The following is an 11,268-nucleotide window of genomic DNA, read 5'->3' as shown; positions in this document are numbered from 1 at the left end:
GAGTCCTGAATCTGGAGCTGTGAGACATGTCAATAGACAGAACCTCCTCATTCTCTTTATTCACACCCTCACAACTCCCTCCAGGGGCAAAGCCAAGAGCATAAGACCCACACACACTCCCCAGGTACCTATATACATACATGCAGAGAACACATGTCCCCTGTCTCACATACACTTGGACACACACAGCCATACACATCTACACACATTCTTCGGGTAGACCTCCAGCTCTGGGATGAAGTCAGAGGTCCAGGCACCTTTCAACTGGCAAGTTGGGAACACAGAGTCTCATAGAAATGGGCTCCAAACAGAACTTCCAGCTGAGAACCCGCCTCCATGGGGATCTGCTGTCCTGCCTGGGTTCTATCTGTCCATCCATCCACACCAGCATTGGGTGGAATCAGCTGAAGGCCTCCAAGGTCCTCTACAGGTTTGGGACTCCTGCAAGAAAGAGGAAAATCAAGGGAGATGGTAGGACTAGATCTTGTCCCAGATCCCCTGAGAATGAGGGAGGGGACCCAGTTATGAGCCCAACACTCCAAGAATGAATAGGGCAGCCACTTTTGTGTAAGCCCCAACACCCTGGGGATGAGGGAGTAGATCTAGCTCTGGGCCCAGGCACATCAAGAAATAGGGGAGGGGATCCAGATACCCCAAGAATAAAGATGGACATCCAGCTCAGAGCATAATACCCTGAAAATGAAGGAGTCCCATCTAGGAGCCCCAGCATCCTGCAAGAGACAGAAGAGACCCAGCTCTAAGCCCAGGGACTCAAGAATGAAAGGCCCCTCTCTGAGTCCAGAAGTCATAAGAATGAGGAGACCCACCTTTGATTCCCAAAACCCTTATGAGGATTAAGGCATGTGGCTCTTAATCCATACAGTCAAAATGAGGTCACACATCTCCCAAGTCCAAACCTCCCAGATGTCACACTCACCTGGAAGCTTGTCCACTGAAATCATTGGGGCCAAGAGCCCAGATTTTTGGGGTCCATCCTTCTCATCTGGTCTCAACCTTAGCCTAGAGCACAAAAAAGAAGTTGTCTCCCTAACAATGTGGGGCATCTCAGACTCTTCCAAAAAGGTTTTATTAGTAAAGGATCAAGAGAGCAAAGAGTAGAATCATGAAGTTGGGAGTGGAAGAGGGAGGAAGAATGGTTCCAGAATCAGATATGCTGGGATTGGGGTCATGAGGGGTAGGAATGGGTGTGGTCTGTGAGTATCAGAGCATCTGTGTAGGATCAGAGGCTAAGGGGCCAGTCACTTACCAGAGCCCCAATGCCAGGGCCCCAGCCACCAGTCCCAGGAAAGAGAAGATTCCCAAAGATGCCAGCACGGCCACCTGCTCCAGGGGGTCTCTGTGGTCTGAGGCAGAGGGTCAGATGTCAGCTGCAAGAGCAAGCCTGCCTGACCAGACTCGGTGTCCCCTTTTCCCTGGGGCTTTGTCATTCTCTCCCACCTTTGCCCATCTGCTTAAGCTCACCAAGTGGCTGTGGGTCGGGTAGAAGGGACGGCTTTGGGGGAGCGGGGCTGTCTGCCTGAGGTTCTTCCTCTGTCTGTGTGTGTTGCTGGTCCCCAACTGGCATCTCCTTCGGTAGGGGCTCTGGAGGGAGATGAGACCTGAGAAGTGTCCACGAGGGGTGGGGACAGAGGCCAGAGCCTGCCAGGTGCCAGGAGAGGCCAGGGCCGGGGTTGGACCCTGCGGCGCCTAGGAGGCAGAGCTCGAAGGGGCAGAGCCAGCTTTCGGTAAGTAAGCAGGGGTAAAGGCTGAGAGACAGGGTTAAAGCTAGAGCGGGGCTTACGCTAGGGCAGGGCTGCAGGCAGTACAGCTGAAGCCTGGGGCCGCAATTGCAATGTGGCCAGCTAGTCCCTGCAGATAGATACTAGTTGGCTTGGCCTCTGCCCTTTCCTTAGGCTCTGTCTCTCACCAGTGCTTGGAGTCCCCCAGGCCTCGGGGCTCCAGGAGCTCCAGGTGCCAGCATCCAGAAAGTCCCGGGCGCTGACCCGCACTACATGGGGCAGCCCAGCCACAGCATCGGTGATCACCTCCTCCAATCCAGCTGGCTCCACCTGGGAGTGCAGATAGTTCCCTGGCAGGTTATCCAGTTATAAGCACTCAGCCTTCCTGCCCTCCCACCCGCCTCCAGCCCCAGTCTGCAAAAAGCACCCTTTCCTCCCAGTCCAGTCCCTGTCAGTCTGATGCAGCCTTCTGAGCTTCATATAGGGTGGCTGGTGGTGTTAGGTCTACACCTAGCGTTCACAAGACAAAAGTGCATAGTGGTTCTGTAGATAGGCTGTGATTTCAGACTGACTGCCTGGGTTCAGATCTTTGCTGTGCCACTTACTGAGTGACCTTGGGCCTCTCTCTGTGCCTCAGTTTCTCCATTTGTAAAACAGAGGTGAATAGACCTAAAGGAGATAGTACATGTGTACACCTAAAGTACACCTAAGGCTAAGTCACTTCAGTCGTGTCTGACTCTGTGCGACCCCAGAGACGACAGCCCACCAGGCTCCCCCGTCCCTGGGATTCTCCAGGCAAGAACACTGGGGTGGGTTGCCATTTCCTTCTCCAATGCATGAAAGTGAAAAGTGAAAGTGAAGTCGCTCAGTCATGTCCGACCCTCAGCGATCCCATGGACTGCAGCCTTCCAGGCTCCTCCGTCCATGGGATTTTCCAGTCAAGAGTACTGGAGTGGGGTGCCATTGCCTTCTCTGAAAGTACACCTAAAGGAGATAGTAAATGTGAAGCACAGTGCTTGGTAGACAGTGTTCAGTAAATATTGGTTATTATCTGAGGCAGCAGCTCCCTGGGCCTGATGCTAGCAATCTCTGCCACCTCCAGAGGCGGGAATTCACCTTTATTCACACATGAGTATATCAGTGTCTGTGCCTCTGGGTGAAAAGCCCTCCCTTTCCTAGAAAAGTTATTTTTAAAAAGTCACTGCTATCTACCCACAGATGGGCTGACATCAGTTATAGCCCTGGAGGGCGGAGGGAGGAGGCGCAGTCCCTGTGACAAGGCCTGGCCTAGGGAGAGTGCTCTGTAGGCGGAGAGCCCACGGGGTATCAGTGACCTCCCAGATCTGAGGAGATCTGGAGGATCTAGAGACAGGACACACAGCCCCAGACCAGGGTGCACTCCAAGGCCTCACCGTAGACCAGGCTGGATGCTGTGCTGGACGGTACTGCAGACGGAACTTGAGCAGGAAGTGGGGCTGGCGGGGCCAGGAGGCAGGGTATGTCCAGCTAGCACGCAGGCGGCGAGGATAGCCAGGCACTGACTCTACCCGCAGGCCCTGGGGCGGGTCAGGGCGCACTGAGGGCAGGTGAAGGGGGAGGGGGGACACAAAGTCAGAGCACAAGAGAGGGCTCATCCTTCTCCCATCGCCTCCAGAGGGAAGGCAGGTGTGTGCCTAAAAGTCCCAAAGGGGCAGCACTGCCAAGGAACTTGGGGAAATCTTAGGCTTGATCATCCCTTAGGCTCAGGATCTGTCATCCCTGTTATCTGAGGATGGATTTTTGAAATGTTTATTGAGTGAGTTAAAGAGTGATCTGTTTTCCCTCCAAGGAAGATGAGTTGGCCCAAATTCCAGCCAGAGCCTTCATGATCCCCTCCCACACACAAGTCAAGAGGAAGCCAGTGAGGGGTTTCCACTGGGCAGGGAAGATGTGAGATGGAGCTGCATTTAGCACTGGGCCTGGAAGCAGAGAGGCAGCACTGGGGTTGGGCAGCCAGGAAGGACTTGAAAGGGAAAGGGGTGGTGGCAGTAACCTCTAGAAGCTGAAGGAACCCTGCCTCCTAGGGTTCTGATCTCTTTGGATTCTGCTGAAGTCTCCCTGGGGGCCATCTGTGTGCTGAAATAGACCTGTGTTGGGAGGGAACTGTGTGGGAGCTCAGCAGAAGGAGGGTTATGAATTACGGGGCTATCTATACTCTGGGGTCCAGTCTGGGGTCTCTGTGGTAGGGATCTGGGGAGACCTCTAGGACTGGGTACTCACAGATGCTCTGCAAGCTCACATCCAGCAGGCGGGTGCTGGCCCCCAGGGGGTTCACTTCAGTCACATTGATCCGATACTGGCTCCAGAACTCTGCCCCATGGACTATACAGCGGGCCGCCCCAGGGGGGTCCTGTAAGCATGGCCAGGGCCCTGTGGATGGGCTCATCCTAGGAGAAAGGATGTGGTCTTGGACTCTGGAAATGCTCACTGTGGGATCCAGCTGGAGCCCCCAGCTTCCCCCTCACGTCCTACCTTTGGCCATCAGCTCCCGGCACAGTCTTCTTCCTGGCAGGGAAGAGGTCATCTGAGGTCAGGAAGGAAAGGAGGGTCCTCCCTCTCTCTCAGGCCTCCTTCAATACCTCCCCACCTACTCCCACACCCACATTTTGCTATACACCCAAATATATAGGCATACACAGCCGATGCTGGACACACCTGTAGGAGGTGAGGTAGCGGGTGGGTAAACCGCTAACCTGGCTGGGACTCCAAGTGCAGGAGAAGTTCTCATAGTCAGCAGCCCGGCAGGAAACAACGGGGCGGGCCGGGGGGTCTAGAGGCAGAGGGCGCAGCTGGAGAGTGAGACGCCCCCAGGCCCTCCCCATCCCAGAGGGCTTCCTCTGGGCCTGCAGTCCCTCAGGAGCCCCACTTCTCATCACCCCCCAACAACACTCCTCCCCAACTCACAGCCTAGCCGCAGGGTCACCATGCCCCTAAGTGCACCGTCCAGGGTCCGACAGGTATAGGTGCCCTCGTCAGTGCTTTCTGCTCGGGCCAGGACCAGTTTGGGCCCTAGCCCAGAGGCAGGTCCCTGGAGCAGCCTTGTCTCCCCGTCCCGAAACCAGGACACCGGGGCCCTGAGGGTGAGAAGAGATGATGATAGATGGAAGGAAGAGTCAAAGTATGCGTCAGACCATGCCATAGCCCTCCCCTGGCTTCTTGGTATGCTTGTGGTAAAATTCAAACTCCGTTTGCTGGCATACAAAGCCCCTGGTGATCTAGCCCTCACCTTACTTTTTTTCTTCATCACCTCCCTCTCTCCCCTTCCACCACTGCACTTCAGTTAGGTGGTGCTTCTTTCAGTTCAAGACTGTGGCGCTCAGGAATTCCCTAGTGGTCCAGTGGTTAGGACTCTGTGCTTCCATTGCTGAGGGCCCAGGTTCGATCCCTGGTCGGGAAACTAGGATTCTGCAAGCCAGGTCATGGCCAAAAATAAATAAAGTTTAAAAGTATAAAACTGTGATTTTTTTTTTTAAAAGTATGGAACTCACTCCCACTTCAGGGCTTTGCACTAGCTGTTCCCTCTGTCAGGAATGCTTGCTTATACCATAACCTTGACTTCCCTGGTGGCTCAGACGGTAAAGTGTCTGTGTACAATGCAGGAGACCCGGGTTCGAGCCCTGGGTTGGGAAGATCCCCTGGAGAAGGTAATGGCAATCCACTCCAGTACTATTGCCTGGAAAATCTCATGGACAGAGGAGCCTGGTAGGCTACAGTCTATGGGGTCACAAAGAGTCGGACACGACTGAGTGACTTCACTTTCACTTCACTTTCAGAAATCAGCTTCAATATCACCTCCTCATGGATTTCCCTAATGGTCCAGTGTCTAAGACTCCACATTCCCAATGCAGGGGGCCCAGGGGCCCCCAGGTTTGATCCCTCATCAGGGAATTAGACCCCACATGCCACAACTAAGACCCAGTGCAACCAAATAAAATATATATATATATCACCTCCTCAGAGAGGCCTTCCCTGATGACCAATAAAAAGTGATCATTCAGTTCTCCTCTTCCACATCACTCCCTTTTGATTTTCTGCCCTGCAGGTATTACTACCTGGCATCTTGCCTGGCTTGTGCACTGCTGTATCCCAGGTCTAGCTAGAAGAGACCAGGCAATTAGCAGGTGCTCAGTATATGTAGGTTGAAGGTTCAGTTGAGTAAGGATGGTTTGAGGGTTAGGACAGAGAGATGAAGGTTACAGATACAAGGGGCAAGGATGGGAGGGGTCTGAGGACAGGGCAAGGTCAAGAAAGCGTCATGAGAGGGTTCCATCAACCCAACAGGCCAGTGGAACACTTACCCAGCAGTCACTCCAGGGCAACACAGCATCAGGGCCCTGCCAAGCTGCCCATACTGGACCCCTGTGGAAGGCACTTTTGAGCAGAGGCTCTTCCTTTCCCTCTCTCCCATCCTACCCCACACTTTGTGAGAATGACAGGATAAGGGATGGACTTTTAAGACCCGCGTGGGGTCATAGGGTCAAAGCATCATGTTATAGTCTGGAGAGAGCTCAAAGGGCAGGGTGGAGAGAGAATGTTGCCAGGTTGGATGTCAGTGGTTGCGAGGGTCACAGGGCAGGCCTGAGAAGGGGCTACAGTGCTGGTGGCATCACAAATCAGAGTTGGGGGGTCATAGAGCAGGATTCTTCTTACCTGGGGGGCCCCAGGCCTGGGGGCAGGGAGAGGAGGCAGACACCAGGGCTGCAGCCACGGCCACCAGGACCCTGCTCAGCCCTGAGCAGCTGCTGCTCATCTGCAGGAGAAAAGCAAGGTCAGCGATACCACATGCCCAAGACGGGAGGCTAAAGCCTGCCTCCTCCTCTTCCAAACTGGGGCTTTCTAGGAGGAAGAGGATCCATGTGGGGTAAGGCTATCAGACATCATTGGAGGATCTGATGTAAGGTCCCCTTTCCACCATACACCTAGTGCTGTGTGTGAGTACACACACACACACACACCCCATCACACCCCATCACACCCTCCTTCTCAGCCATGGGCTTAGGGCCCAGAACAAAAGCCGGAGGCAACAGCCTCTGCCAGCACCGCCACCCCCCCACCGCCCCCCACACCACCCTTGGCGCCCACCCCTGGCACCAAGCGCTGGCTCAGGCTCCATCACTCCCATTAACTCCTCCAATCCAGCTGTTGGGAATTTCGTGTCCATCCCCAACTGGCCCAGGGACAGCCGCTGCCTCTGACTGACCTGTGGCCATCCTTGTCACCCTGGGGCGGGGACTGTCAAGAGTAGGTCTGAGCCCACCCTGCTCCCCTGCCATGAGGCCTAGCCCTGCGCTGGCTGCCAAGCCTGGCCCCTTGCTCTGGCTATTTGGGCCGCTCCTGTGAGCCTGACTCTGGAATCTTGTTGGTCTCAAGCCTGGGAGGCTGGACAGGGCTAGGGTGCAGGCTGAGGCTGCAGAGTTAAGCAGATCCAGATGCCCGAGCTGCTGCCAGAGGCTGGGGCGGGCGAGGAGCCAGCAGATGGAGACAGGGTGGCGGGAGGGGAGAGGAGGCTGAGGGGAGCTAGGAGCCCGGGGGAACAGGAGGCTGGGTGGGGGCCACGGGACCAGAGATGCCCAGAGATGAGGACCGGGAGGCGGTGGGGGCTGGGCTAGGGCAGCAGGATCTCACAAAGGCTGAAAACATAACCAACTGTGTATGTGTGGGGGATTGGGGTGCTACAAGAGAGGGACTCAGGCTGGGAGAAAACAGGAGGAGAAAGGCAGTGGGGAGGTGGGAACTGGGGCAGGAGAAGGGGCAGATGGGGAAAGGGCCCCAGGCAAGGGCTCTAGAAGAGGGAGAGCCCAAATCCCTCCACCCACAGAACTGAGCAGGGACCTCTATGGGTCTGTGTGTCTGTCCGAGTGTGTCCAGTGGCTTACCCCAGCCCCCCAGCCACATTTACCCTGCTCAGCCCTGCCCTACCTCGGTGATCCCAGTGGCTGACCGTCCATGGCCTCCAGGACTTCCTCCCACCAGCTACAGTACCGTCTCAGCTCCACTCAGTTCTGCGACCCCAGAATCGTCCCCTCCTTCCCCTTCCCTGCCCCCGCCCCTCTGCGCCCCCGCAGCTCTGCCGGCCCCTAGCCAGGCCCCCTCCCCCTCCTCCCTCTTCCCCTCCCACCCCCTCTCACCCAAGGCCCTGGGAAGGGAAGAGGCCTCCCCCAAGTCTGGAAAGGAAGCCACAGGCACAGGCAGGCACAGCCAGAGAGAAAGGAGGGCTGCTCTGTCTCTGTCAGTGAGAGGTTCCCTGTGTTCTCACACAGCCAAACACAGGCACACTCAAGGGGGCTTCCCTAGGCACCATCAACAAAGACACTCCCCTGAACACACGTGGACACACTCAAATGAAAAAGCAGACACACACTTGTGCTTCCACTCTTTTCATACTAACTTCCCAGCAAATATTTCCTTAGGGTACAGCTGGCTGTGTTTTAAGGGGAAGAGAGGCCCCATGTTGAGGGATATAAAGAAAAGCCAGAGTCCAGCTTCCTCCTCCCCTGGATGTTCCAGCCATTTCTCACCTCCCTCCACCTCCCCGCTCTCCTCTTCAGGCCCCAGCACCAGGAAATGCCTTTGGTCCCTGGTGCCAGACTCACAAGACCCACACTTACCCTCAGACACACACTCTTAGGTACAGCCACTCAGTTACACCGATACACTGAGACATGTACATTTACACATACCCAGACACGCACAAAGGCACAGACATCGAAGTCTTCCTTGCACAGTCACACATACACTTAGCACTCCGCCCCTGGGATGGGGGTCACAGCACTCCCTGTGAGCAACTCCTCATCATGGTTTAAGCTTCTTCTTCCAAGGGGCTCTTAGCAGAGATCCCTGGAGAGACGAAACTGTGAAGAGACATAGAGTGTGAGCTCTAGGAAGAAAGTAATAGGGAGAGAAAAAGACATAGAAAACTGAGTCAGGCAGGGAAACAGAAAATACGAATTAAAGGGCCAGTGACAGGAGCACTGAAAGAAGGGCAAGTCAAGTGTGTTGGGATGGGTCCTTCCACGCAGGCCACTGAGTAGAAAGGTCAGTGTCATCAGCTACCTACCGAAGTGGGTCCCCAAGATGCAAACCCAGCTCCACCCCTCCCCGGTCTAACAGTCAGGACACAGGATACACGTGGAGTGCAAGTCCCATTCTTACTCTGCCACGGCTGAAGTCACACCTGAGCACACATAAACCCAGCCACGCACTCTCACGCTGGCAGACACGATCTCAGATCCTGCAGAGACCTTCCCAAAACACAGTTGCCCCGCTGTGCTCACGGGCCGTCTCACCCGCACAAACGCTTGACCCAATCTCTGCCCCCACACTGCACACTGACACACGCACACGGAATCGCACACCCGCACAGCCACATGCAGACTCAGCCACAAGCACAGCGACACCCACAGGCATACTAGCTGACAGTTGCACCAAGCGACTCTGTTGTGAAGTCTCGCACACTGACATCGTCACACACAGCTTTGGCAGTCTCACAGGCGCGCGCGCGCGCGCACACACACAAACACACACACACACACACACACACGCACACTGACAGTCCGTCAGTCGCTCAATCCCACACCCCTCTGCCCCGCCCTCTCCTGGCGAGGCTCCCGCCAGTTCACCCGCGGCCCCATCAGGCCTCACCTTCCGCGGCCGCCGCCGCCAGCGCCCTCCGCCCTCGCCCTCGCCCTCACCCTCGCCCTCTGCCCCGGCCTCGACTCCCTCCCGCCCTGGGGCCCCGCCGTGGGGGCGGCTCCGCCCAGGCGCCAATGGAAGGAGCAGGGTGAAATAGGGGGGGTCTCGGCCCATTGGAGCCTCCAACTGCCAATCACCTCCACCCCCACCTCGGCCGGACACTTCCTGTCCCGTCCGGGACTGAGGAGGCTGCCGCCGGGGGACGGAGCGTGGAGCTGGGTTCCTGGGTCCAGGCCCCGAAAGCCCCTCCTCCTGGGACCGCGGGATCCGAAGCTCCCAGGCCCCTCCCCCTCCCAGCTGTCCGCAAACAAAGCCTCAGGTTTTGTGGCTTAGGAGCTACTGGGCAGGTGACCGGGGAAGCTGAAGGTGCCCCTGACTCCAGATAAGACAAGGAGGTGGACCGCTGTTAAGGCGGTGGGTCTCAAACGTCACTGGACATCGTGGTTTTATAACCGCCAAGCCACACTGCAATTAAATCAGTACTGTTTAAAACTCCCCAGATGACTCCAAAAGCAGGCCATTCAAAGGTAGTAGGAATGTATGTCTTAAGAAACTAGCCGCCCATCTAGGGTTCCATTCCCCAGTCAATGGGGGCTCAAGGAAAATGTGTGCCACGTTTGTCTGAGCGTCTTCAAAACAGGGCAACACTCCAAGTTGACCCTTCCCCTCCAGGGTCTCTTAGAAAGACAGGACCCCGGGCTGGAAGGCAGTGAAGGTTATCCTGGGTTAGGGTATTACGGTCCTGCCTGATGTGATTCCCCCCACCACAGTCTCAATTCCCTTGGAAAGAAAGGAGACAAAAAGTGTTCTGGCCATTCCTGCATCACTCACAAGCTCCTGACTTCACCTAAATGTTTGGAGGACCCTAGGTGCATCACATCTCCTGGGTTGTATGACTTGTTATTCCCGCAGTTACAGTCTTGCCAGGGAAACAGGTCCAGAGAAGTGTGGCTGGACCCAGGGTCAGTCTGCAAACCATGCCCTCCTTCCAGGCCTCAGGGCTCCTAACTCTGGCAGCCCCTCCCTGCCAGGGCTATCTTCTGTCCTCTGCAATGACTGGGGCACAGGGGCAACAGAGGTGTTCAGACACTATGCATACATGCTGCATGTGGGAGTCTGGAAAGGCCAAGGACAAAAAGCCACGTACACGTTCCCTGCCCGCCCATTCAGCCCCTGTGGGCTGGAGCAGAGCCAAGATGCAGCCACTCACAAAGCCAGGGTTCTGGCCAGCGGCCCAGGGCCTGGCCACTGACCACTGGGACTAGGATCCTCCTCGCCTGATGCCCACTAAACCCTCAGTCCCAGGCTTGGTGAGTTGACACCCTAGGGATGGTGCAAGGGAGGCTCTGGTTTTCCCTCAGCCAAAGATAAGAACAAAGGATTCTAAAACAATTTTAAACTGGGCTGCCTTTGTTACCCTAGGAGTAAAAGACTCTATAAGCCACACATGACATTGAGTATTAATTTTGTTCAGAGATTTGGGGCGAAGGAGAGGTGGGGAGGTCGCACTCTTAAATTTTTGCACATCTCTTGGAGTCACAGGTTCAATCCCTGGGTCGGGAAGTTCCACTTGGAGGAGGAAATGGCAACTCACTCCAGTATTCCTGCCTGGAAAATTCCATGGACAGAGGAACCTGGTGGGTTACAGTCCAAAGGGTCGCAAAGAGTCAGACACAACTGAGTGACTGAGTAAGCAAAAAAGTTGACAAAGAAGGTTGTGGCTGGAGCTATGCCTTCAGCCTTTAACCCCAGACCCCCAGGGGATCAGAGTTCACACTCATCTGGCATTAGAATATGT

At 55.7% G+C, this 11,268-nt stretch overlaps 1 protein-coding gene across 7 annotated transcripts; it reads right to left on the bottom strand.

Annotated features, from left to right (window-relative positions):
• Positions 1 to 29: 29 nt before the first annotated feature.
• IL11RA (interleukin 11 receptor subunit alpha) lies at positions 30 to 9,682 on the bottom strand. Of its 7 annotated transcripts, none has more exons than XM_015472617.3 (14): positions 9,420 to 9,480; positions 8,459 to 8,629; positions 6,429 to 6,528; positions 6,077 to 6,137; positions 4,683 to 4,852; positions 4,434 to 4,548; positions 4,251 to 4,283; positions 3,999 to 4,165; positions 3,152 to 3,315; positions 1,928 to 2,069; positions 1,483 to 1,602; positions 1,268 to 1,364; positions 938 to 1,020; positions 30 to 441 (listed from the first exon to the last, which is right to left on the bottom strand). In XM_015472617.3, the coding sequence occupies exons 3-14, from the start codon at positions 6,526 to 6,528 to the stop codon at positions 425 to 427; spliced, it is 1,269 nt and encodes a 422-aa protein (XP_015328103.1). In that variant the 5' UTR covers positions 8,459 to 8,629; positions 9,420 to 9,480; the 3' UTR covers positions 30 to 424.
• Positions 9,683 to 11,268: the final 1,586 nt, after the last annotated feature.

Source organism: Bos taurus, chromosome 8 (genome assembly GCF_002263795.3).
Source record: "Bos taurus isolate L1 Dominette 01449 registration number 42190680 breed Hereford chromosome 8, ARS-UCD2.0, whole genome shotgun sequence".
Lineage (NCBI taxonomy): Eukaryota > Metazoa > Chordata > Mammalia > Artiodactyla > Bovidae > Bos > Bos taurus.
This window is presented reverse-complemented; position numbering and strand designations above follow the sequence as displayed.